Raw genomic sequence first — 27,024 nt, 5'->3', positions numbered from 1 at the left:
TTATTTTCCTTATTATTTACATAGGTTCCAAGTATTTAGATTTTTATATGGGGAGTTCATTTCTGGTTTTATTTATTGTTATTTAAGGGTTAAAAGTACTTTGTGCCTTTCCATGTTGCTGATTCTTGTTGCTATGGTGGGACAAGCTGCAAGTGCATGCTATGTGATATTAAGGTTGATGCACACAGATTTTCCACTATGTTGAATATTACAGAGAAAACTTTTTGACTTCTTTGCGCTTCTTACTTACAAGTTTAGGCCTTTTTTCCTTGAAACATACATTTTGTTTTGCAATTTTGTCAAACAATGTTTTAGCATCTCAAGGCCTGACCAGATAAAATTTAGAGCACAATCTGGCTTAAAGGTTTGGCTCTGTCAGTACATTAAGACCACCTGGTATTGACAATTCATATTTAATATTCAGGCCCCTGTACTTGGAACCAGTGGCCTGCCATTTTCTTTCATCTCTTGCAGAACAGTAATGTGGTGCTGTAGCTGTGCTTGTCCTAAACAGTTACTTTTTCTTTAATCATTTCGTATCTCGCAATAAGTGAGATTCCTCTATTTACAAATAATTATATCCACTTGCACAGAAAAAAATATCTGTAGAAAAACTGCTCACAATACCAAACCATTTCATAAATCATTAACAGGTCATTGTGTGCTGCAATCGTCGTTGATGACCGCATTAAATTATAGTTCTCATGTCTTACCATAAAGGCCGATGGAATTCAACAGAAGAGTCAAGTATTGTCTGCACTCTTTGACCACACTGATGCATGTAATTAATAAAATAAGTACCAGTTCAAAGCTCATCAGCATGGTCTTTAGCCGGTCGATTTCTTCTCGCAGTTCTCGGATCAGTTTCACATTTGCATCCTTATGAAAAATAAAAGAAAAAGAAATATTAAAAGAATACTGAAAAATAAACCACTCCATTATGCTAATGGTGTATGCTTTCATTACCTCTTTTGAATAGTTTCTCCTAAAATATGGGTTGATTTTGACCCAAGTTGTGGATAATCCCATATCCCCAACAGGAAATAGAACAAATGTAAGAACGGCTCAATCAGTCAGCTGATCTTAAGTTTCTAAGGCATCTTTTCAGTGAACAGTTGCAGTGTTCACATGGACAGAAAAGTTGCAGAGATGTTTATTTTTTGTTTAAAACCGCATTCGTTTTAAGACTTTCCACGTATGCTCACTAAACTTATTTCTTAGCAGCTACAGCAGTGCTACAGCAATATCAGAATTATTGGTGTTTTCAACATGAGAGAGTAAACTTGACAGCCTCATGTATGCAATTTTGCCATTGCTGATTAAGGAGAAACATAAAACTAAGCTGGACGTGAGAACAATACAAGTACAGATTTCAGCAGGTGAATCAGTATGCAGGGGCAATAAGTTGTGTGGTGAAAATAAACAAACATTGGCAATCTGATAATGTGGAGCAAAATGAGATAAATAACTGACTGAAGATGTGCATTATGATGGAGAAAAAGATGTGTATCTAAGTGGTCCCAAACTGAATTAGAAGAATGGGACCACTGCAGAAGGAATCATAAAAGCGGAGGTAGGGAATTTTGCAAATCTGGATAAACAAAGATAATGCATCTTTGCTTGGCTGTTTATTTAAACACTCTATATGTCTTTTTGTCTCCTCTATGTAGGCTGTGGGGTGTTAGGGCGAAGGCAATACACTTTAAACCACTCCTCAACTGCCATCTCCACCTTAATTTGTGAGTCTGAGTAAGTTACTCAACCTGCCTCTTTTCTCCAACTGAAGATAAAAGGGACATCCAAATTTACAACTCTAATATTCTCCCTTGATGGTCAAATGCTTTTTGAGAACTGAAATTCTTCCTTTAGCATTTGACCTTTGCCAGTACAGTTGACTGCCATACTATAACAGCATATGTAGCAGCACCCTTAAGTAGTAAATATGATAAAAATGACATAGGTTATAATACAAAGCACCAGTTTACCAGTAGCATGGTGGAGAGGAGGACTTAGAAAGGTCTAGAATATGGCTTGCACATTAATGTACACCTCCAAAGCACAGGGACGTTCATCAGTGATGCATGATGTGCCAACAAGGTTGCATTGACACTGTAGCTCAATTCTGATTTTTGCACTCTTTGGTGACATAGATCTTGCCTTTTTTAAGAAAATACTATACAAAATCTAAACTCTTCGGATTGGATTTAGACCACTTTGATATGTGGTACGAAATCTGTTACAGGCATACTGTATATGACTGTGGTTAAATGCTTGAATCAATATTGTCCTGGAATTTTTATCCACAACTTAACATCCTGAAATATAAGGCAGCCTTATATAGTTCAAAACATAGCCTTTCATAATTCATAAATGAACAAACAAACAGACTGTGAACTTGTCAACGCTACAGACTTTAGGTAGTTTGTAGTACCCTACAACTAATGTCAACCAATACAGACCAATTGCTACGCATTTACGCAAGGAGATGGTAATTCTCAAGAACGTCTTGAAGACAGACATTAACAGAAGTAATCCAATGACCCCCTCAACATTCTGGAATTGTAAACCCACTGTTTCGCATCAAGTCACCAGTCTTGGCTTCCCTCTTAAGTCCACAGGTCTCAACATACAGATGTGGCAGTTAAGCAGCATACACAATTTTCTGTTTTCTTTTTTGTTCTTACCGTCATATATTGACAAATTCACAGACATCTTGTGACTGAAAACTATGTGAACTTGCGCAGTTGCTGCAAGTATTCTTAGATGTCTATTCATTCACGTTTGTCTGATAAATTTGTTTTTATTACCTGTATGCATGCAGCACACTTTCAGAATGGCTAACTGTATGCACTTGCATCAGATATGGATTACTTGCAAAATTAATTCAAAAAGTCACACAATAAAAAATTGCAAATGAGTCACAGAATCAAAGTCACTTTTAGCTGCAAAATTCATCTAACTGACCTGCTTCTACTAACTTTCTTGTTCAACTTTGGAAAATATAGCAGTTTGCATCCTTTTCTTCATTGTTTATAATTTGTGTTAATTAAAGCTTCAATTAGGGACAACACAAATGATTTCTCATGGCTTTAGTCTCTGATTCCCTTTGCTTTCTCATTTCTCAAACACCACTTTAATAGCTGTGCAGATTTTTTTGTCTAGTCATGTCATTTAACCAACAAGAGTAATCACTTACCTCATTGACTCGGGGCTTGTTAATAATATTACGTGCATGGGCTGCATAGCGCAAGGTGCTGATCGTCTCGCTGTAACTGCTACTACTTGGAGAAATAGCTAAAATTAAGACAGAGTAAGAAAGATAGTGAGACATCACCGAATAATCCTGTACTGGAAGGATAATCACACTCTTGCCCAAAAATGTGTAGGGGAAATAGTATACACTTACTGGCTACCATGACTGTCTTAGAATTGCCACCCAAACTGTCCTTCAACAGCCAGGTAAGGATGGAGTCCCGATAGGGCACATAACAGTGGCGCCGGCTGCCCCCCGACTGTGAGCTTGACTGGCTTCCCGTATTGCTGCTTTCACCTTCACTTGCCATGCTGTTGATGCTTTGACAGCTGCTAAACATCTGGGAATTCTGGGCTGTGGAAAGAACTTCAATTTAGCTTAGCTTCACACACTGGCATCTTCTGCATTTTAAGACAATGCTTAATTGTTCTGACTGGGTGAGATGTATGGTGTAGATTTAGTTTTATTTTTTTTTCTTACTTTATACTGTGTATTCCCATTCCATTACAGAACTGAATAGAAAAGTTTACTTTTACAGTGATAAATATTCCAAACTATCCAAGTGTGTAACTTCCATTGGTAACGTGTAGAGTCAATTGGATATAACGGATTAATTTACACTCAAACACAATCATTCAAAAAAGGTAACAACGCCATTAGAGAAAATCCTTAGACAAAGTAGAATCCAATCTCTTTTTTAAGCAACCCCTTAATGCACATATTAAGATGCTCGGGTATGCACTGCTGAACGTCCATGACCCGTTCTGTGAAACAGAATGTTAGGCAATTTACTGCTGCCTATGAGCTGAAGCATACACTGATATACTGTCACATTAAAACAACGATAGTATAGTACAGTACTGGCAGTGCAACCACTTTGTGTACAAGAGATAAAATATATACATGTTGCATGCAGGAAGCTGTTGCATTCGCTACATTAGGTTACGCCTGCAACATCCTGTTCTATGATCACTATTTCTGAACTCTATTATAACTTTATGGGACAATGCACGTATATGAAGTCTGACATTGCCCAAATCTTCTTTGTTTCTAATTTGGTTATTGATAATAACTATTCAGACTTCTAAAGAAGCCTCACTGGCACTGAAAGGTAAAAAAATGAAAGCTATGTGAGGAGCAATATACCCTATGGAGTTAAGACATGGCTATTGAAGATGCATTATAAAAAGAACAGAAATGAGAAGGGTCAGGTGGCTGTATGGAGTATCACAGAGTAAGAGAAAGAAATGGTGAGTTGAGGGATAGGCAAGGTGTGGAGGCAATAGAGACAGATTAGGGTAGTTTGGGCATTTGGAGTGAAATGCTGAGGGATAAACAGGAGAAGTTGTACACCATTACCAAGGGAAAGGGGATGAGGAAAAAGAATGATGATATGAAAAAGAAACAAAAAGAAATACTGTAAAAGATTTAGTTTTTTTTTACATGATATCTTAAATATTGACACTGCTTTTCTGTACTTTGATTTCTTTATATCTGTATATAGTCTTTATTTAAGCATGATGGTTTGAACGAAGTGTAGTTTACTTGTACCCTAAATTGGTGTATACATGAGAGGCCTTATACTGCCCAGTGCTACAAGGATAGGTTCAAAGTCCCTAGACCCTGAATTGCATTGTTTGTTGGTGCCATCTCTGGGACTGTGTTTGGCCAACAGAATGGCATATGTTCATTTGTGTATCAGTTTTCCAGTCTCTTATATAACTCATCCAGGAGTTATTTCTCCTTCCTCTTGCACAGTTCCCTTCAATCTTTCCTTCTATAATATATTGCAAAGTTTTTCATTCTTCTTTTTATTATATTTTCCACCTCCAGGATCTTATTCAATTTATGATATACACATCTGTCCACAATATATGTAGACTACCACTTCCTGAATGAGTTTATCCTGTGTAGGGTGTCGATTGAAGCATCCATGACTCACAACCATAAATATGTGTTGATCAAATATAACATTTTAAAATCCAAAGCTTGAGTGTTAGATTTAACTTTCTATTACAAAGTAGGTTTTTATAATTGCAGAATGTGCTTGTTCTATTCTAGCTCTTACTTTCACCTTAGCGTCAAAGTGGTCTTCAATTCAGTTCAATTGTTGTCCTTTCTAGTATGTTAATGACGTTAATCTTCTTTTGAGTTATAACCATGACCTTTGTATTCTGCACATTCAAATTAAGACCCAGCAGAGTACCTGCATCTGCCATTGAGATCTTGCAACCCATTTTTTTTTATTCGTTCAGTTCTATCTGATGCTGATTCTTGTATAATTTCCTCTGAATAAATGTTAAATGGTCGTGGGTACAATATGCACCCTTGCCGTACTCCTTTGTTTATTTCTACTTTAGGTGTTTTTCACTGTCCATTCTGACCATTGCTGTTTGCTGCCAATGTCAGCCCAAATATGTGTGCTTTAAATGACTTTCTTCTTGAGACTCTGACCGCTGAAGTGATTTTATTTTTACCTTAAATGGCACCTAAACATAAAATTGATGTGAAGTGAACAACAGATGAGCAACTAATTCGGGGCCTCAAACTCCAACCAACTTTACTTCATTCAGTTTTTTTAATTTGAAGCCAATTCTCATAATTAAACCTGTTATTTAATTCCATGGTGCTCATTCTGCCATGGCAGATGCTTCCAAAAATGTTGTTTTTCTTTTTTAAGAGAGCTGTCAAAATATTTTGTGGACCTGAGCAGATCAACATTACTGAGGCCTTCACCTTTCTTTGTTTTCAGTTATTGTGTGATAGACACAGTGTTGTTTATGTTTTGGTACATTTTGTGTCTTAATATTGTCAGTCAGACATTCTGCATGTCTTTGGACTATGGGAGGAAACCAGAGCACCCGGAGGAAACTCATGCAGACATGGGGAGAACACAGGGAGGACCCAGAAAGCGAACCCAGGTCTCCTAATTGCAAGGCAGCAGCACTACCACTGTACCACCGTAATGCACGTCTTAATATTGTTTGGTTGCTAATTAAAGAAAAAAGAAATGATTAAGGGGCCTGAATCTTAAGTTGTGCATCAATTAAAATTAAGGAAAAGAGTTAATTAGCAGCAAAATCTGGTCACTAATTAATAAAAGGGTTAGAATGAAAACCTGCAGCCACAGTAGCTCTCCAGGACTGGAGTTGGAGACCCCTGCTACAAAGCATATACATAGACCCTTATCAAGTTATTCTTGGGTTCTCAGACTTGCCCTAAATCCAAATTGTGTATTGCGCATGAGTGATTCACATTTATGCTTTATTCTTTAATATAGAATTGTTAAAAATAATTTCAATACATGACTAATTGCACTTATTGTCCCTGTATTGGTTGGATTTCGTCGGGTTTCATTTCTTGAAAATAGTGACAAAATTCTAATTTCAACTTCATAAGTTCCCTTGTGGGAGCCTGTAACCCCTAGACGACGGATTGAGGAATGCATCCCAGACATGGGTGGTAGGAGGGAAATCAAATACCCATGCGGATGAACAAGCATAGGAATAGGAAGAAGTGTTATAATGAGTGAGTGAAGATAGAGGTAATTAGGGACAGTACAGCAGCAGCACAGATAGTTACAGGCAGCGAAGATAGATTTCAGATCTGGCTCTAACACCAAGATGTTTAAGGCAACGGGAAACCAACACATTATAATTCCAAGAAAACAGTATGGTGAATTCCAGACCAAAGATGGCCCTCAGCCCCGAGCAGGACAGTGCTTAGAATTGCTGGAAGGATTATTTCAAATATTAACAAATATAGGCTCATGGAATACAAGTGGTTTATGTTAGCAGGAAAAATGTCAATATCATAATGGGACAAAATAGAATTAAACATCCTGGTTACAAGAATTACTCTCTGGAGAGGGAATTGAAAGTGCATTGCTCTGGTAGTAATGAATTATATTAGGCAGGTTAAAATATGTTAGATTACATTTAGTATTTATCACATTAACAATTCTGTCTTACATCATGACATAACAATATAAATATCCTTACATGAGTACAAACACAACCATTTCTTCTTAATTTTTTAAATTAAACTTCAGGATGTCTTAATTTAAAAGGTAAATTATTTTTTAAACTTGTTTTGAAATAATAGTTATAAAGAACATGAAAAAAAAAATCCAACACAAAGGGTTGTTCAGGGTGCTGGTGGATGAAGCCCAGTGAAAAGGATATACCTACCCAAGGTAGAAATAACAATGCCCAGGGTGACTAAAGACTTGTTGATGTTGGAGCCTTCTGTTAGGCGGTCTCTACAATAATTGGGATCTGCTCTCTCGCTGCACAAAAAAAAAGTCAAGCTTAACACACCTTCACAACACATTCAGTTAATGCAACACTGTCAGCAGGTAACACTTTCATGCCATAAAGGCTGCATACAACTTAGCAGCATATTCTAACTGGAACAGATTTAAGTGTCTCAACAATGTAGAATTGAAAATGGGCATTTATGTGGGCAAACCCTTGCTGGGATGAGCAAAAGATTTACTTTTCCAAGCTGATTAGATACAGATATCATAATCCATCTTCCCAGAGTAGACTCTGGTAGAACCCTACTCCCCTAACAAACTTTAGAAAAGAGTTTTAGGTTTAAAAGTTACGTATTGCCCAAAATTACTTACAGGTAAAATTTCATGAGGCACCCATTAAACAGCCCTGCAGTACAACATCACTCGTGTTTTGTGAGTGAGGTGTTGTGTAAGAAATGTTTCATTACGTTCATACAGTGCATCCAGAAAGTATTCACAGCGCATCACTTTTTCCACATTTTGTTATGTTACAGCCTTATTCCAAAATGGATTAAATTCATTTTTTTCCTCAAAATTCTACACACAACACCCCATAATGACAACGTGAAAAAAGTTTACTTGAGGTTTTTGCAAATTTATTAAAAATAAAAAAAACGAGAAATCACATGTACATGAGTATTCACAGCCTTTGCTAAATACTTTGTCGATGCACCTTTGGCAGCAATTACAACTTCAAGTCTTTTTGAATATGATGCCACAGGCTTAGCACACCTATCCTTGGCCAGTTTCGCCCATTCCTCTTTGCAACACCTCTCAAGCTCCATCAGGTTGGATGGGAAGTGTTGGTGCACAGCCATTTTAAGATCTCTCCAGAGATATTCAATCGATTATCAAGTCTGGATTCAAGTCTGGGCTCTGGCTGGGCCACTCAAGGACATTCACAGAGTTGTTCTGAAGCCACTCCTTTGATATCTTGGCTGTGTGCTTAGGGTCGTTGTCCTGCTGAAAGATGAATGGATGCCCCAGTCTGAGGCCAAGAGCGCTCTGGAGCAGGATTTCATCCAGGATGTCTCTTTACATTGGTGCAGTCATCTTTCCCTTTATCCTGACTAGTCTCCCAGTTCCTGCTGCTGAAAAACATCCCCACAGCATGATGCTGCCACTACCATGCCTCAATGTAGGGATGGTATTGGCCTGGTGATGAGCAGTGCCTGGTTTCCTTCAAATGTGATGCCTGGCATGCACACCAAAGAGTTCAATCTTTGTGTCATCAGACCAGAGAATTTTGTTCCTCATGCTCTGAGAGTCCTTCAGGTGACTTTTAGCAATCTCCAGACGGGCTGCCATGTGCCTTTTACTAAATAGTGGCTTCCGTCTGGCCACTCTACCATGCAGGCCTCATTGGTGGATTGCTGCAGAGATGGTTGTCCTTCTGGAAGTTTCTCCTCTCTCCACAGAGAACCTCTGGAGCTCTGACAGAGTGACCATCGGGTTCTTGGTCACTTCCCTGACTAAGGCCCTTCTCCCCCGATCGCTCAGTTTAGATGGCCAGTCAACTCTAGGAAGAGTCCTGGTGGTTTTGAACTTCTTCCACTTACGGATGATGGAGGCCACTGTGCTCATTAGGACCTTCAAAGCAGCAGAAATTTTTCTGTAACCTTCCCAGATTTGTGCCTCGAGACAATCCTGTCTCGGAAGTCTACAGACAGTTCCTTTGACTTCATGCTTGGTTTGTGCTCTGACATGAACTGTCAACTGTGGGACCTTCTATAGACAGGTGTGTGCCTTTCCAAATCATGTCCAATCAACTGAATTTACCACAGGTGGACTCCAATTAAGCTGCAGAAACATCTCAAGGATGATCAGGGGAAACATGATGCACCTGAGCTCAATTTTGAGCTTCATGGCAAAGGCTGTGAATACTTATGTACATGAGATTTCTCAGTTTTTTTATTTTTAATAAATTTGCAAAAACCTCAAGTAAACTTTTTTCACTTTGTCATTATGGGGTGTTGTGTGTAGAATTCTGAGGAAAAAAATGAATTTAATCCATTTTGGAATAAGCCTGTAACATAACAAAATGTGGAAAAAGGGATGCGCTGTGAATAATTTCCGGATGCACTGTATCTTTTCACTCTTCGCATTCCCTTAGAACTCTTCACCAAAATACTTTTCATTTCAGTCATTATACCCAGTATGTTTAACATGATGCTTCATTTACACATTCTTACACATTCCATACTTAGACAAATAAGCCTTGAATTGGTTTTCTACCAACCTTCAGGAAATTTCAGAAATTGTCATTTTTTGGAACAATTTTAAATTCACAAAACCATCAGCACCTGAGCAAACAGACCAGGGGCCTCATGTGTAACACCGTGCGAAAGCACAAAAGCGGGAATGTGCATACGCATAGAAAAATCCCGATGCATAAATCTGTGCGTACACAAACTTCCACATTCTTCCGCTACATAAATCCCGGTCAGTGTGAAAAGTAACGCACGTGCACACGCCTGCTGTCCCGCCCCAACTCCTCCCAGAATTATGCCTCTTTGAATATGCAAATCAATATAAACAGCCCTTAAGCTCATCCTTCTGTGAAAAGACAATGGGAAAAGCACGGTTGAAAATATAAGAATTTCATCGAATACCAAGTGGACGCAAGTAAAACATATTATTTGCTGGTTTAAATAGTGGTATAATCAACAAAAGGAAGTTGACAGAGTGACAGAGTGTCGGAGAAACTCGAAAGCTCAAGTTCACAAAGTCGCACAGCGCCCGAAATAAAGAAAATAAAGAAGAAGTCACATATCAAAGTCGCTGTGAAAAGGCAAGTCGTAGCCCACCGTCTGAGTGTCATATGAAAGCTTATTAGGGTACAGCCAAAAAAAAAATAGGCACACAGTGGGAAAAAAGCACAAAATATCAACTTTAATCTCAAAATTTCCACTTTAATCACGTAGTTTATTTTGTCATTAAAGTAGAACATCATAAACTTAATCTTAAAATCGTTTAATTTACTAGTTTCTCAAATCCCATCGTAACTAAAGTAGCACGCTAAATGCTTTGTTTTGTATTTGATCTTCTATGTGCTCTATGTGTGTGAATCACTACATGCTTACGGGCTTTCTCTTCCTCCAACAGGACACAGAATCCATTACATTCGTGATATTACAGCTCTCTGAATAATTCAAATACTGAGATGTATACGTGATATAATTTTCATGATGATAGGAGTTAAATCATGTTATTAAACATGGGAATAAACATGGTGAAGCAGTGATTGTTCATGTCTCACGCAAGACGCTTGCTGTGCCATGTGCGACCTTCGATGAAATACTTTATTGTATCAGTACTGTCTTTTTCAAATGTACTAACCCCCAATTCCTGTCCTTACTTTTTTTCTCCAAATACCCAATCGCCACACAATCAGCTCTGTAATAGACATTAAGCCATTTGTAAGCTTAGAACGCCGATTCTTCAAAACTTTTAAGGAACACTGAAATATCTTCGTAGTATGTGTTTAATTATTCTATCCATCTATCCTTCCAGTGTCGCGCCAGCACAAGCAAGAATACAGTGCAAGGCAGGAACAATCTGTGAACGGAGCGCAAGCTCCCAGCTAGCGCTGCGGCACCGTGTCCTTGCGTGTTTAATTATTAACAATTTTGATTACTGTGGTGGGCTGGCGCCCTGCCCGGGATTTGTTTCCTGCCTTGCACCCTGTGTTGGCTGGGATTGGCTCTAATATAGATTACTATCAAAATAATTAATCAAGGCTCAACCAGAACGTCCTCTTAGAGGAAGACTTCCTTCTTGGGGCAGGCCGCTCCAAATAATAATTCGTCGCTGGGGGGGAATACTGTGAAGGATGGCCAGCCATTTATCTCGGCCAATACCCCCAAGCCGCCTGGTGGAGCCCTCCTTGCAGCATGGAGGTCCCCAGAAGACCAGCAGGGCATCATGGACAATGGAGATTTTATGCAAAGCCCTGCTGGATGCCGTGGGGGCCACAGGAGGGAGCTGCAGGGAGGACCGAGGGCTTCTTCGTGCCCTGTGACCCGGAGGTTCGTCATAGGAAGAGCGACGGACTTCCGGGTTGAAGAAAAGGACTATTTACCCTGACCCGGAAGGAATAAGGACTTGTGGACTGTTGGGCAGAAACACCCCCAGGTCAGGGAGTATAAAAGGACTATGGGAACTCCCAGACAATGAGCTGAGCTGGGTGGAAGGGTGGCAACGCGTCTAGGAGCTGGAGGATTGGTTTATGGATAATTATTGTGATTTATATGAGTATTGTGGTGGAGAGTGTGCTTTGTACACTGTGGCGACAAAATAAAGTCAACTTGAGGACTTTTACCTGGTGTCTGGAGTCGTGGACGGCCACAGCCATCCAGCTCAACTCCATTACAGTATATGGAGAAAAATAGCTTCCAGTTATGACCATTATGCGTAGAATTTCGAAATGAAACCTGCCCAACTTTTGTAAGTAAGCTGTAAGGAATGAGCCTGCCAAATTTCAGCCTTCTACCTACACGGGAACTTGGAGAATTAGTGATGAGTCAGTGAGGGCTTTGCCTTTTATCAGTATAGATTTAAATTAAGTTAAAATTTTATCTGTATAATATAACATATTTTGCTACATTTCATCTTAAAAATGATATCGTCATCATATGTAAATACGCGCTTTATGAAGTGGCTCAGGTTGTGCAATAATATAACTGTAGTACAAGTTTACAGTGAGGTAATTCTACTTATAAGTACAAACAGTTCTACAACGAGCACTTGATTGAATGCGTTTATAGTTCTTGGGATGAAATTGTTTCTAAACTGTGAGGTCCGTACAGGAAAGGCTTTGAAATGTTTGCCGTGTGAAAGTAGTTCAATAGACAGCATGGCTGAGGCAGCGTGTGCTTGATGCAGTATACCGATAATTCTGTTTCCGATCAGCTGCTGTACAGCTGTGATTCACACTCAGATACAGTGGTATAAATACTTTGAGTGGTGCAGTGAGAGTAATATTGAAAAAGATTATCCGCTGTGGCAACCCCTAACGGAAGCAGCTGAAAGAAAAAGAAGAAGGTGCAGTGAGAGTGACAACACTAAAGCAGCTATTGTATTTAGAATAGTTCGACCATTCCGTGGACCATTATATTGTTACTGGTTAATTATAATCAGATACATTAAACTAATAAACAATATGCGGATAATTTCAGTGTATTTATAAAGCCGCGTTAGGGATGTGGATCTGAAAAAGAAAGGATAACCACACAGGAACAGTAGCACTGCTTTGAAGCTGGGTGCCGCCAGTCTGTAAAACTGAGCGGAGAACTTGTGTACGCCAGGGTATGAGGTACCGTGGAAATGTGCGTGACTTTACACCAAGTTTAGATTTTATACATCACGATTTTAACGTGTTATGCAACATTTTTGTGGGTACGCACTGTTTATAAATGAGGCCCCAGGTCATTGCCGCAAAGGCAACAAATTACATTTCCATATATTCTGAGTCCATTTTAATTTCTTACAATAGGTCTGGTAAATTATAATTTATGAACTCTATATCTCCATTAAGTGTGTTTTACTAATGAAAGTACTACTTTAGACTTAAATCCCAGACATCAATAAAGCGACACTACAAAGATACATAAAGGAGATTGGATTTGTGTTGCACGGAAACCTACCTCCCTGCCAAGTCCACCAAGTTGATTTTGCTGACAATTTCAGAAGGAAGGTTGTTCTCCAGAATGGCCTAAAACACAGACAAAGTCTGCTTATTATCTAACACTTCTTCAGCACAGCCCCCCATTATCTTGGATCAGCAGCCCCATCAATTGGCCCTTTGAATGATGTGCTGTCAGCAACAGCAAACAACATCTTGTCTATCAAAAACTCAAATCAGCATCTGCTTGGAGCTTTGGGCACCCTGGGACTTGAGAACTCAACCTTTACAAATAAGTCACACTGCCACACTTATTAAGAGGGTACGTTGCAGATTCCTCAACCAGAGTTCTAATGTAGATTATAAATATTAGCATGCAGAAAGGACATTGCTGCCTACCACGATGCTATACTCATAGACCAAGAACTTGATTATAATCTTAGGATTTACAGTATTTTAACTCTGAAGCAGGCACCACAGTGGCTGGTGTACTCATTTTGAACGTTAGGACCACATAGCCTCCTAACCTTATTATAAATAATTGGTCCTATTTGTCTCCATTTTCATCCTGAACACCTGGGCCAAAACTGTGCCCATATCTTAATTTAATAAATGAGCCCTAAATACCCAGGCAGTAATGATTCCATTTTTAATCCTAAGCTTTAAAGAGTGTAATGAATCCCCTAAACAGCCCAAACTCTCACATCATGCACAGATTATGCATGAAATATATATGACCACCAACCCTCCTCATACTACATTCTCATTACTTTGACAGCACTGATTTTAACTGTCACTCATCTACTGTAAATGCCACAAACAGCCTTCAGTATAAGAGAAACTTTATTGAGCCTGGGGGCTGCTGGATAGGCAAGCTGATTGAAGATAATGATGTGGCTTTTTAGACAGACAGCATAGAAGAACAGACATCACAAATTAATTTTTGAATGCATTATGATGTGGAAAAAAAGAATCTATGAAAATCATAAGAAAGGGATCACACATTGACAACTAGATAAATATTGGTGAAGAGAGAACATGGCTTATACATGTCTCCTTGGCAGGAGATCAGGACATTGAACATCAGTATTATTTTAATTACTAGGATTCTTATTATTATAGCAGATTTAGCAGGTACCTGTATCTAAGGTGACTTTAGGATGGGTTATGCACACACTCACACCTTCTATAATTTGAGACAAAGACATTTTCACCTGATTTACCCCTCTGCTCTGCAGTTTACAATCACAAATGATACAATTCAGATGTTATTAAAGTGCACATTGCAAACTTTAATATTTTAGGTCACACCATGTACAAATGACAACACTTTTTCTACATGGTTCCCAAAATTCAGGGCACCATAATGTTTGGGACACAGCAATGGCATGTCGATTAAAGCCATTGTCACATTTAGGACTCCAATGCAGCCATCTTCAGCTTCAGCTTGTTTCAGGGTCTTTGACTCCTTACCTTTTCTCTTCAGCTTAGGGAAGGCCTGCTTAGTTGAATTTAAATCGGAGGACTAGATTGGGCATTCAAGAATTTTCCATTTTTTAGCTTTGAGAAACTCCTATGTTGCCTTTGCAGTATGTTTGGATCATTATCTTGTAGGATGAAGCGTCGTCCACTGAGTTTGGAGGCCTTTAGTGGAACTTGAGCAGACTAGATGTTTCTATACACCTCAGAATTCATCGTGCTACAGCTGTCAGGAGTTACATCATCTATGAAGATAAGTGCGCAAGGACCTGTGGCAGCCACACATGCCTAAGCCATAACACCTCCACCGCCATGTTTTACAGATGAGGTGGTCTGTTTTGGACCTTGGGCAGTTCCTTTTGGTCTCCACACTTTGCTCTCGCCATCACTCTGATGAGGTACATCTTTGTCTCATCTGTCCACAAGACCTTTTCCAGAATTCTGCAGGTTCTTTCAAGTCACTTTTCCCAAACTGTAATATGGCCATCCTGTTGGTATGGCTAACTAATGGTTTATATCTTGTCATGTGGCCTCTGTATTTCTGTTCATGAAGTCTTCTGCAGATAGTCAACAACAACAACAACATTTATTTATTTAGCACATTTTCATACAAAAAGTAGCTCAAAGTGCTTTGCATAATGAGGAAAATAAAAATAAAAGACAAAATAAGAAATTAAAATAAGACAACATTAGTTAACATAGAAAAGGAGTACGGTCCGATTGCCAGGGTGGACAGAAAAAAAACCAAAAAAACTCCAGACAGCTGGAGAAAAAAATAAAGTCGTCTCTGACACATCCTCTTCTACCTACTGAAAACTGTTTCAGATCAGTCAGGCAGGTGTTTGGGGCTTTCTCTTGACCAAAGTGAGGATTCTTCTGTTATCAACAGTGGAGGTTTTCCTTGGCCTACCAGTCCTTTTGCAATTATTGAGCTCACTGGTGTGTTCTTTCTTCTTCATAATATTCCAGGCAGTTGATTTAAGTAATCCTAAGGCTCTGTTGTTGTCTCTGATGGTTTTATTCTTGCTTGTCAACCTCATTATGGTTTCTTCGACTTTTATTGACACAGATCTTGTACTCTTGTTGAACAATGGTAACTACAGACTCCAAAGGGTGGAAGCAAGCTGAAGTATTTTATGAAGACATGAAACAGACCAGAGGAATCACCAACACCTGTGACGCCAATAATCCCAAGTATTATGGCGTCCTGAAATGGGGGGACTGTGTCGAAAAAGTGTTGTCATTTCTACATGGTGTGACTGAAATGTATGCAAATCCCCTTAAAAGAAATTCTGCATGTGCACTTTAATCTTATCTGAGGTGTTTAATTTGTAACTGTCCCATCCCATCCCGGACCGAGGCAGCTGAAGTCAGATACAGAATTCTGACAACTGAAGTCTCTTTATCTGGGAGTGAAGTGCCTGGAATTGCATAGGAAAATAATATTGTTATCTGAAATACATAATTTTCATGTGTATTCCTTGTCTACAACGATCCAAGTAAACGTAAGATGACATTTCTTGCAAGGCAACTAAACCAGAATTTTTTTCATATGGTATAGTAATAGTGACAAAATGTTGATGTCAAGTGTATAATGTGTGAAGACTGAAGTCCAATTATCAAACACTTTCACAAAAGGTATACAAAACAAGTGTGCTTTTATTCAAGAATAAAATCGAAGAAAAAGAAATTGTTCAATTTACATGTTGCTGTAAATGTGTAAAAACTGAAACACAAATATCAAGCATATCAAAAATGTTTCTGTTTCAGTTATGTGTTCAATATTTTTTGCCTCACATTTCCTGCCATACTACATTTACAGAGACTGTTGTAGACATGGAACACAAATGAAATATATGTATTCCAAATAACAATATATTATTTACCCTATACAATTCCACACACCTCATTCCCAGATAGATAGACTTCAGCTGTGTCAATTGTCTGTCCAACTGGGTGGATGGGATAGCAGGCTGGCTGTTGTTAGTGCTGATTGACATGTTTGCAAAACAAAGACGCTGATGAGGAGGTGTGAAGGAATTTAAGGCAGCCCGGCATTACGAATATTTTCACAGGGTTCAGGGATTCTAGTGTTATAAAATACATAGCTTCTGGCTCACACACCTACATTTTCCTAAACACACAAACCAAAACACCTAAAAATCTTTCTCCAGTTTGCATATGCATATCATAACCCCATCCAAGTAGAAAAGGATATTGACCCCTGCCCCACTGTGAGCCCAGTGAAGCTGACCTGAGTGTACTGGATGGTGAATATGGCATGAGAGCGGCTACTGGCATCATGGATGTGGGTGGCAGCCGTCATTCTATAACAGAGACACATGACCATGGTAAACAAAACAAAAAATATTACATGTCAAACACAATGAAACAGGCAGAGACAAAAAAAAGCTAATCAATTGTAAAGAACATTTTAAACTTTCTACTATACAATGTACAGGTTAGTATTAACAATCAGGGAATGACCCTTCTTATCGTAGAGAGGAAATATTTTATTGCAGGTTTAAACACTGCCATGTTTACTACGAATAAGCATTTTTTCATTCTCACTTTTATACTCTTATTTTTTACTTTTGTTCACTTTGAATTTACAGCAATCTTCATTAGCCTGTAACTTTTTCAGTTTCTGAAAGGGCAGATTACTTGGGGTGGTGGGAGCAAAAAAAGAAATTTAGTACTTAATTAATTTAAACACCCTTTTCAAGGCATATTAGCTTATGTGATTTATAAATCTCATCTATCAAAATAACACTTTTTAAAATACTGTCTTGATGTTAAATTCTCTTGCTTTTGCAGAACTTACCACTAAACCTGCCAATGTCAGTTGCCAATAAAAAGAATAAACACTCATCTCTTAAACAAGTCCTCCAGTTGCCCCCTCTCCCTATCATCAGTGATAATTGGTTATTTGCTTTTGCCCAAATCCTTAAAATGGCAGTACATCAACATTTCAGCCCATCCTTTGAAAATTGGGCCTTTCCCATCCTTGAAGTTTTGACAAGATTCCCAAAAGGGAATACAATCTTGAGTTTAGAAAGCATTTGTCACACAAACTGGACCACAGGACAAAGGGGAAGATTATTCATTATTTTATCTGTGCTGCATGTTCAGAAAAACAAAACTAGAACTTTATGAGGATGTTTACAAAGAGGATTATAATTACAGGCTTTATCTTACTGTAAATGTCTACAAACGATTTAATTTTGTTTCTTGTGTCAGATGTGAGTTTCTGTTTCCAACAGTGGCTTTTTGGGTTTGGCTCACACATGCATTTCATCAGATTGTGAATGGTGACCATACATGGCAATGCCAGGTACCTTCTCCTGGCTGGTTACTTGTGTCACCTGACTCTTGCAGCACACAATTATTTCTAGGCCTGGAAGAGGGTCTCCTAAAATCTTTGTTGAGGGCAAGCATATCATCGTCTTTGGTTGCACTACCAGGTTATTCCGTGTTTGTAGTGCTCATTGCCAAGTGGTAACTCCTTACAGTTAAAACACCTTCAAGAACATAGCTGTAAAATTATGTGTGACATTTAATCTATTCCAACATTACATAATGGTAAAAATCCACAAGAACCAAACAAGTAACAAGGGACTCTTAGGACGTGCAAATAGATGTCAGCATTTGGGAATTAGTCTCACTTTAGAGATAATTATCCTAAATTTTCTTGGACTTTGGCTGTGAATGGACCATACTTAGGGCTGCACTAGTGGAGCAGAATGATCTTCAAATCAGATATCAGCTGGTGATAAAAGACAGCAGCAGACAAAAAAAGAAAAAAACATTGGGCAGAAAGTAGTCTCAAAGGCCATCAAGAATGACATTCTAGAGGTCTCAAAATTTCTGGCAATATTATCAATGATTTACTAAGTAGTAGCGTAAAAACTTTGCTCTGCTTTTCACAGCAAGGAAATGTATAAATTAACTGATGATACCACTGAGAAGTAGAAGGTGCATATGGAGAAAACTATGATCTTGGCAAATAATCATCAGAATCAGTAAGGATTGGTCCTTCTCCAAGACTGTGATCATCTCATTGATTGTGAAGTGGCAATACTATGCAGGTTGATAAAATTCTGACAAAAATGCAAACATTACACAATACTGATTGAATTTTTTTGATGAATGTCTGTCTTTATCTTTGCATAGATGTCCCAGTTCTATCGATGGGCAGATTGGTTTGGGTTTCTTCATTTTCAAATGCAGAGGGATTGCACTTTGCATCTGATTCTGGAAATCTTGTACCAGTGCTTAGCAGAAATTCCATCTTGACCAAAAAACAGTAAATTGGACAGCTTTGTGAAAGTGGAGTAAGAACAGGCTTTTTCTGCATGCTAGTCCACTCTGAGTGTGGGGTTATTATTGAGAGTAGGAAACAATAAATGTCTAATGGGCCAGATTTTGTTGTGACAACAGAAAAAAACAAGAATATTCATTGTCTAAAATAAGGATTGCTTCTAACTGAGTCATTAATTCATTCACCAAAATTTTGGTGGGCAAAGTCAAAGCCGGAATAATACACCAGTCATCTGTGTTGGTTTGAATTTTTCTATTACTCTGTGAGCATTCAGTCTTTTACAAATGTCTTTCCTTTTTTGTGCCAAAGTTGAACAGAAGCGGCCATCTTATATCTTATGGGTGTCAAGACATCATGGCTTGGGTGGCACATATGTTATATGCCTAGCAACTACCCCTGATCATTCTGCCCATACACACAAAATGGCAGCACCAATGAAAACATAAAAAACAGAATGGTGTTGGGATTACATCATTGAAATAATGATAAAAATATATAAAAAAAAAAAACTCAACACATAGTTTTGGTCAAAAATAAACAAGAAGTGCAGAATTATTTGAAATAATTCCTGACCATTATCACTCACCTGTTTGCTATCCCTTCCTCCAGGAGATTTACTGTTTGCTTGTAATCCGAGACTAAATGCTGAGACAGACCTGAGGAAAGAGCACACAGATAAAGAGAGGATAAACAATAAAGTGAAAGCCATCATTACTGTGCCACAAGGGCAGCATTCCTAAATGTCACAGGACACACGACGATATGCTTTTTAGATGTGCACCTCTAGGCAGAGTCGCTTTTGCCCACTGCTATCAGGCAATTCAATGCTTCCTCCTGGAGCTCTTATTATGTTCATTTTGAAATATTTGCACAATATACATATACTTATTTATATTTACTTACTTACAGATTGATTGATTGACTGTTTTATTGGCTGTGTTATTTGTCCTGTAAGTCTGAATCCTTTTTTCATGTTTCTGCTGCTGAATACATCTTAATTTCCCCATGGGACTAATAAAGTTTAATCCAACCATTGTTGTATTCACTACTCCATGGCCACAGTACAATACTGATGTAAAAATGTACAAATATATAAAATGAACAGTACAAGATTGCAACATTGCTTCTGGCAGAAGTAGACAATGAAAAAATAGAAGGACAGGACGAGAACAACAATTCAAAGTCTAAGGTCACATAAGAATGACAAAAAAAAATACACGACAGGAAAGCTGAAGTTATTCAAAGGTTAGTTAGCTCAAATTCAAAAAGAAATCACACTAACACCATGAGTCAATGTTAGAGGAAATACAAAATCTTAAACAACTGCCTCTACTGCAGCGCCAGGCTGTATACTGTACTTTTGCAGAGGAGACATCACCTGGCGTGAGTTTGAGTAACTGTCTCCAAGCAACTCACCATCACAATTTGGCATCCAGCAACACCAAATGGAAACAGCTATGCCATAACCAAATAGCGCTGCTGGACAAACACTACACAATAAATAATCGAATATAGCTTATAAATCCACAAGAATTCTAAAATTATGGCAACATGAAAGTGAAACTAGGAAGTCTGTAATACCATGAGTGCATAAATAATTACAATAACAAAAAATGATCAAAGATAGAAATTATATAACATCAGTTTCCAATTCCCTTAAAAAATAAAATCAAATTGCAATCAAGTTTTTTAATTTTGAATTTTCTAGTTCCAAATCACATTAAAAGTCTTCAAGAAACCCTAAAATAAACTCACTGATCGGTTACTTCTCAACTTGCCGTCTTATGTCTGGACTCAACAGTAAGATGCTATGGAAGAACTTTCTGTCTGCTAGACAAAACAACCCAATTCTTGCAATAAACAAGGTTTTCCAGTGTGTGTGTATTATATATATATATTATATATATATATATATATATATATATATATACACACACACACACACACACACAGAGTAAAAAATTGATTCTTGATTAAATGTCAATCTCTGTTAAACATCAGAGGTCAGGACCAAAAAAAAAGGAAAAAATATGCACGCCAGCTCCATACAGTACACAGAGTTATGAACATTGGAACAACTCTCCCTTCTGCTAGTGCGTAGTATTTTACCCAAGCACCACATGTCAGGCCGCATTTTGAAATCACAGTGTTAGTAGTTATGTACCTTCAGTTTTAATAACATTTCATAGCTTTTCCCTTTTATTATAATTAATCTAATATATATTGTTATGGCTAATAAACATAATAAGCATGTAGTGTTGGAACTGTCACAAAAAATGAAATCATTAAATGTTTACAAAATGACAAAAGTACTTCAAGTACTGTTTCAATTTACAGATTAGGAAGAACAACAGTGAACGATATAAAGCGTGATGCCGACAAAATTGAAAAACGTGTTGAAAATGTAAACTAAGAATAATGCTAATGTATTAATGTTAGTGTTCTTCTGCATTGAAATTTTCTTTTTAAATTGTGTTATATTCTGTTAATATACTGTGACGTGCAGGCAGCTTGTGATGTGTTGTGTGGGAGCAGAAAGGGTGGAATGAATGGTGTGCAAGTTATGGGATTGGCTGAAGGGCTAAAGGACATGCCTCTTAGCAGATGTGTGACAGAAGAAGTCAGGAGAAAAAGGAAGGTGCGGTGGAAGGAAGTTTTGAGTAGGGAGTCAGGAGACAATAAGGAGGAGTGTTTATGGTATAAAAAAAGACAGAAAGTGAGAGGCAGGAGATAAACTGATTGGTAAGGAAAGCTTTATTTTATTGTTTTGGAGGTGTGCTCTGTAACCCAGATAATGGAGTATAACACAGTGCACCATTTATTACGGAAGAAGACTCCAAGTAAAACATAGAAAACTCCAGTACCTCCGAGTTGTGTTTCCTTATTACAGTGGTCAATACAATATTATATTTTGTAAATAAATATGACTATTCACTAAACTACAGTATATCATTTTTAAAGAAGTTGTTCTATTATCCATCTTTTCTCTTATCCGTCATGGCCTTGGTCCCGCCCCATGATGGATAATTGAGGTTTTACTGTATGTACATATATATATATATATATATATATATATATATATATATATATATATATATATATATATATATATATATATATACATATATGCACTGTATATATAGGTGTCATGGAGGAAGGACAGGCACCCTGGCCAGGATAAAGAATGTTTTTTTGCCTGAAGAGGAGGCCATAATGGATGAACTGAGCAAATGAGTATACTAGGAGCAATTCACTCTTCTACACGATAGGTGCCAGTGTTCCTCGGGGCTAAACCTGACTAGCACACCCACAGAGTGTCCTATGAGCTGGAGTCCTGAAATACAGTCCTTTTGGGATCTTTGGGTACCGCCAGAGGGAGCTGCTGAGGAAGGACTGTTCTGATTTCCTCAGAAGTGCCCCAGGTGAAAGCAGATCCCAGGACAGATTTAAAAGAAAGCCTGCAGCCTCGCTTATTTGAGTCAGAGTTGGGAGGCAGAGGGTAACACTCTATGGTGGATGGAAGGAGAGGATTTATATATGTGTATTGTGGCTAGTGATTCTGTAAGAAGGGTTTTGGAGGTAAATAAAAATCTTTTAGTTGAACCCAGAATTGAGCTTGGGCATTATTGTGTCTGTGGTTTAGGGCTCAGTGGTACCACCTTGTGGTTACTGCAAAATAAATGCAGTGTCCAGATGTACAAAGCTGGCAGAGAAGTGTCCCTACAGACTCAAGGCCATAATGGCTGCCAAAATGTTTCATCCACTAAATACTGACTTCACGTGGATGAATAATTATTGTGTCTTTATTTGTAATTAATGTATATTCTTTGGTAGCCTGTTTTTACTTTAATATTAAAGAGCCTGTTTATCAATGTCAAAAAAAGGAACCTTAATCCACCATTCAATGTTGTATGATAATAAAATCTGAAAATTTAAAAGACGTATAAACTAAATAACTGGACTAAGATACATTTGGAATGAGTAATCAGTTTTTGAGCATTAGAGTCTATAGATACAAACCTGTGTACAAATCTGCAGCTCGCATCATTACTCAAACCTCATCTATTCACCATATTACTCCGGTCTTGCAGCAGCTTCACTGGCTCCCGATTAAGTTTCGAATTAATTTTAAAATTCTGCTATTAACATTTAAGGCAATTCATAACCTCGCCCCTCCATATCTGTCTGACCTTCATGTTGCCATTCCCTCCCGTAACCTTAGATCCTCTTCCTCCATCCACCTGACCGTCCCTCTCGCCTGTCTAACCTCCATGGGGAGCAGAGCATTGAGTTGTTCTGCTCCCAAGCTCTGGAATTCATTACCTACTGAGCTCAGAAATATCGAATCATTTTCAACCTTTAAATGTAAACTTAAAATGCATTTGTTTAAAGTGGCTTTTTCTTTATGGTTACAGTGTCTTTGGTTTTAATTTTATATCTTCTGTTATTTTCTGATGTTTTAAGTTGTTTATAATGTGCCTTTTTATTTATTTATTTATTGTTTGATCGGTGTCCTTGAGTTCTCAGAAAGGCACCTTATAAATAAAATGTATTATTATTATTATTATTATTATTAAATCATGCAAACTAATTGAGAAAAAATTTGTATGTTTGGGTATTTGTGTCTACATTCCAATTTGACTTGTCTCTGTCATTTCAACAGATTAAAGAAATGCTTTTATTTCAACAAATTTTTGTGATGCACCATCACAAAAAAAAGACAAATAAAATGTATTTTATCTGTGCAAGCATTAAAATACATTACAACAGATGATGCACTGCAAACATTAATGCTGAGGTCTACACGGATTACTTATATTTCAACCTGTCTCTGACAGATAGCACAACTAGTATGGTATAAATTATTTTGAAAAAGTAACAGTAAGGCACCACAATTTGTGTGAGCCATTACTATTTAAGGAGGAGATGCAATACTTGCAACTGTCCAAGTTTGTGAATAACAAAAATCAAAACAATATGCAAATGTAAGCTTTGATAAAAGACTTTCACTAAGGATTACTGACTTTAGGTTTGTTTTACACATTGGGATCTCTGACATAATTGCTTGCTTATTTAGTTTTAACCCCTGCCATTTATGCATTACGATTTCACCTCCTGGTCCTTTTCTTTGCCTGTCCCCATTGCCTGCCTGTTACTTCAACTCTGACCTTATATAGGTGGGGAGCAATTACAGAACACACATGACAGACACAGAGACCGGTATCAACATTGCCATGGCCATACAAAACCACACAAAACAGTGTTGCTCATGTGAATAACCTAAAATAAAAACTGATGACTCAAAAGCATAACAGTTTAACCATAATAATTAATAACTAAACAAAGTTCATGCTAAACTAACATCTGCATGTATAAAAATCCCCAAAAATCATAACACACTGTATATGCTGTTAAGGGCAGTAAAAATAAGGAACAGGATTTTTGTTCAATATTCTATACCAAAAGGAAGTGTGGTTGCTGGTGACCACAAGGGCAATACTTTAAAATGTTATGGTCAAAATGAGTGCGGCTGGCCCTAACTCCACAGACAAAGGCTGTGCTACACCAGCAAACACACACACAGAGACACAAGTGGCCAAATTGTAAGAGCAGAACAGTCAATTTGAGTATGAATGGCTGCAGCGTCATCATGACTTTGATTACTTTTGATATTATTCTACCGTTAAAGGCTGACAACTACGTAGAATAATGGACATTTGGGTGGAGAATAGTGTGAGGAGTGATTTGTGACAGACAGGTACCAGCAAGAGAGAAAGGGAAGGTTTACAGGATGGTAGTGAGACCAGCTATGTTATATGGGTTAGAGACGGTGGCATTGGCCAAAAAACAGGAGACAGAACTGGAGGTGGCAGAGTTAAAGATGTTAAGATTTGCAATGGGTGTGACGAGGATGGGCAGGATTAGAAATGAGTATATCAGAGGGTCAGCTCAGGTTGGACGGTTTGGAGACAAAGTCAGAGAGGCAAGATTGTGTTTGCACATGTGCAAAGGAGAGATGCTGAGTATATTGGGAGAAGAATGCTAAGAGAAGGTTTATGGATGTGGTGAGAGAGGACATGAATGTGATTGGTGTAACAGAAAGAGATCATGAAAATATGGAAAAAGATGATCCACTATGGTGACCCTACTAGGAGCAGCTGAAAGAAGAACACAACTCTCTCATATTTAATTAATTCATTTATTGCTTATAACCACAAGTAAACATGTAAATCAAAGGTAGTTATATTTAAAAAAAAACTGTAGCTGCACAAGGACATTTGAGGCTCATTTAAGATCATTTACTCTCTCTGATATGTAATTAATTTATTGTTTATAACCACAAGCAAATCTGCAAAGCAAAGAGGTAATGATATTAAAAAAACAAAAAAATATATAGCTTTGGCATCGTCTTTCCTATTCAGACCCGAGCCGATAGTTCTTCAAGTTTTCTTTTACATCTTAAAGGATTCTGTATACATCAAACAGATGGGATGCTTGTTTCAAGTATCTTTCTGTGGAAATCTGTTTTGTTTTTCATTTCCCCAATAGTAATTAATAATTGCATTTTTGCTTTACGTGGCCAGTTTGGACAGAATATAACAGCAGGATGAGTATTTTCTCATTTTACAGGGGTTATGATGTGGCTTTTTCAAATCTTGGAATTCTCTTGACATTTATAATTAAATACTCTGTTTTCTGTTTAACAATTTTATGATTAACAAGAGATGCGCATGATGGACTCCATAATGGCTTATTCAAGTCTTCTGGCTTTTCTGAATCTCTCCAAGTTTTGAAATAAACTAAAGGAATTGCAACAAACTAAAATAATTATTTAAAGCTTAGAAAATTACACTTAAAAAATCCCAGAGCATAATACATGAAAAACTCTATAACCATAAAAAATGTAAAAGTCATGTTTGTCTGAATTTTCAGTAACATTTATATTTGTGGTTTAAGACACACTTACTTAATGTACTATATTTGGCAGCGACACTGCTGTTTGCTTAGAGCATTTGGGTCATCCTGAATTGTTTTCTGGAATTATCAGAATTTACAGACCTTATATTTTTATGTGACACGTCTACTTTGGGTCACTGAATAATTCTCAAACCTGCTATATCCAATTCAGGTTTCTACGGTCAGGCCCCTAACCTAGCAGCACTGGGTGCAAGATGAGAAACAGTCTGGACTGAGGGTCTTAGACATGAAATTTAGCACACAGTTAATTCTCACCATAAGTTGGAGTTTGAACGTCTATCTTTGGGCCTTGGAAACCCAGGTAGGCAACTTGGGGTCAGAGCGAATGGTCATAACCCCACAGCTGATTCAAATCTCAGAACAAAATAGGATCACTGATCATATTTGGTGCAAATAAAATATTTTTTTTTTGTAACTTTTATTTAGACTAATGCTTGGAAATAATCCCTGGACAAAGTCAAGAAAGAGAACTACAGTCTGAAAATGGCAAGTAGACTTTCTTATTTTCAATCAAACAGTGGGCTAAAAGGTGTAAATGTGGCGTGATGTCTGGAATATTATATCACCTTTATAAACATACTGTTTAAATGAAGACCAAATATTGACATGTCCACATATTTTTGAAATAAATAAATAAATACATTTAATTACATTCATGGTGGTTCAATTCCTGTCCATTTAGCCTTTTGTTTAATGAAGCATTTCCTCACTATTTGTGTCAGGGTCCCGGAACACCCTTGGTTGGGCCATATTTTCTCCAGAGTTACAGTATTTGGTGTTGTTTACACCAGACAGAGAAAACCAAGAACATCTCATTGAAAGATCTGCAGTACTAATAATAGTTATGTACAAAATACACCAAGCTTAAGAGTAATACAGTTTGGTAATATTTCACTTATAACTACTTTTTACCTTTCCATATTTCCATGTTATCATCTAGGCAACACCTGGTAACTCATCTTTTTAAATAATAATAATTAAGAAGACTCTTTTATGTTTATTTTCCCTCTATTAGGTCAGTTCACATATAATGTATTGTGATAGCCCTGTCTGTCTGTCTGCACAAAACAACT

At 37.7% G+C, this 27,024-nt stretch overlaps 1 protein-coding gene across 3 annotated transcripts in view; it reads right to left on the bottom strand.

The window, feature by feature from the left end:
• Nucleotides 1-27,024, bottom strand: part of stard9 (StAR-related lipid transfer (START) domain containing 9) — a 234,268-nt gene that overhangs the window by 64,129 nt on the left and 143,115 nt on the right. For all 3 annotated transcript variants that reach the window (XM_039741793.1, XM_039741795.1, XM_039741794.1), the window contains exons 8-14: nucleotides 19,560-19,629; nucleotides 16,907-16,979; nucleotides 13,196-13,263; nucleotides 7,444-7,541; nucleotides 3,407-3,607; nucleotides 3,197-3,294; nucleotides 802-879 (exon numbers count right to left, since the gene is read on the bottom strand). In XM_039741793.1, coding sequence (XP_039597727.1) covers nucleotides 802-879; nucleotides 3,197-3,294; nucleotides 3,407-3,607; nucleotides 7,444-7,541; nucleotides 13,196-13,263; nucleotides 16,907-16,979; nucleotides 19,560-19,629 — 686 coding nt within the window. The remainder of the gene's footprint in view (nucleotides 1-801; nucleotides 880-3,196; nucleotides 3,295-3,406; nucleotides 3,608-7,443; nucleotides 7,542-13,195; nucleotides 13,264-16,906; nucleotides 16,980-19,559; nucleotides 19,630-27,024) is intronic.

Source organism: Polypterus senegalus, chromosome 18, assembly GCF_016835505.1.
Source record: "Polypterus senegalus isolate Bchr_013 chromosome 18, ASM1683550v1, whole genome shotgun sequence".
Taxonomy (NCBI): Eukaryota; Metazoa; Chordata; class Cladistia; order Polypteriformes; family Polypteridae; genus Polypterus; species Polypterus senegalus.
The sequence above is the reverse complement of the archived record's forward strand: the minus strand, read 5'-3'. Positions and strand labels throughout refer to the sequence as shown.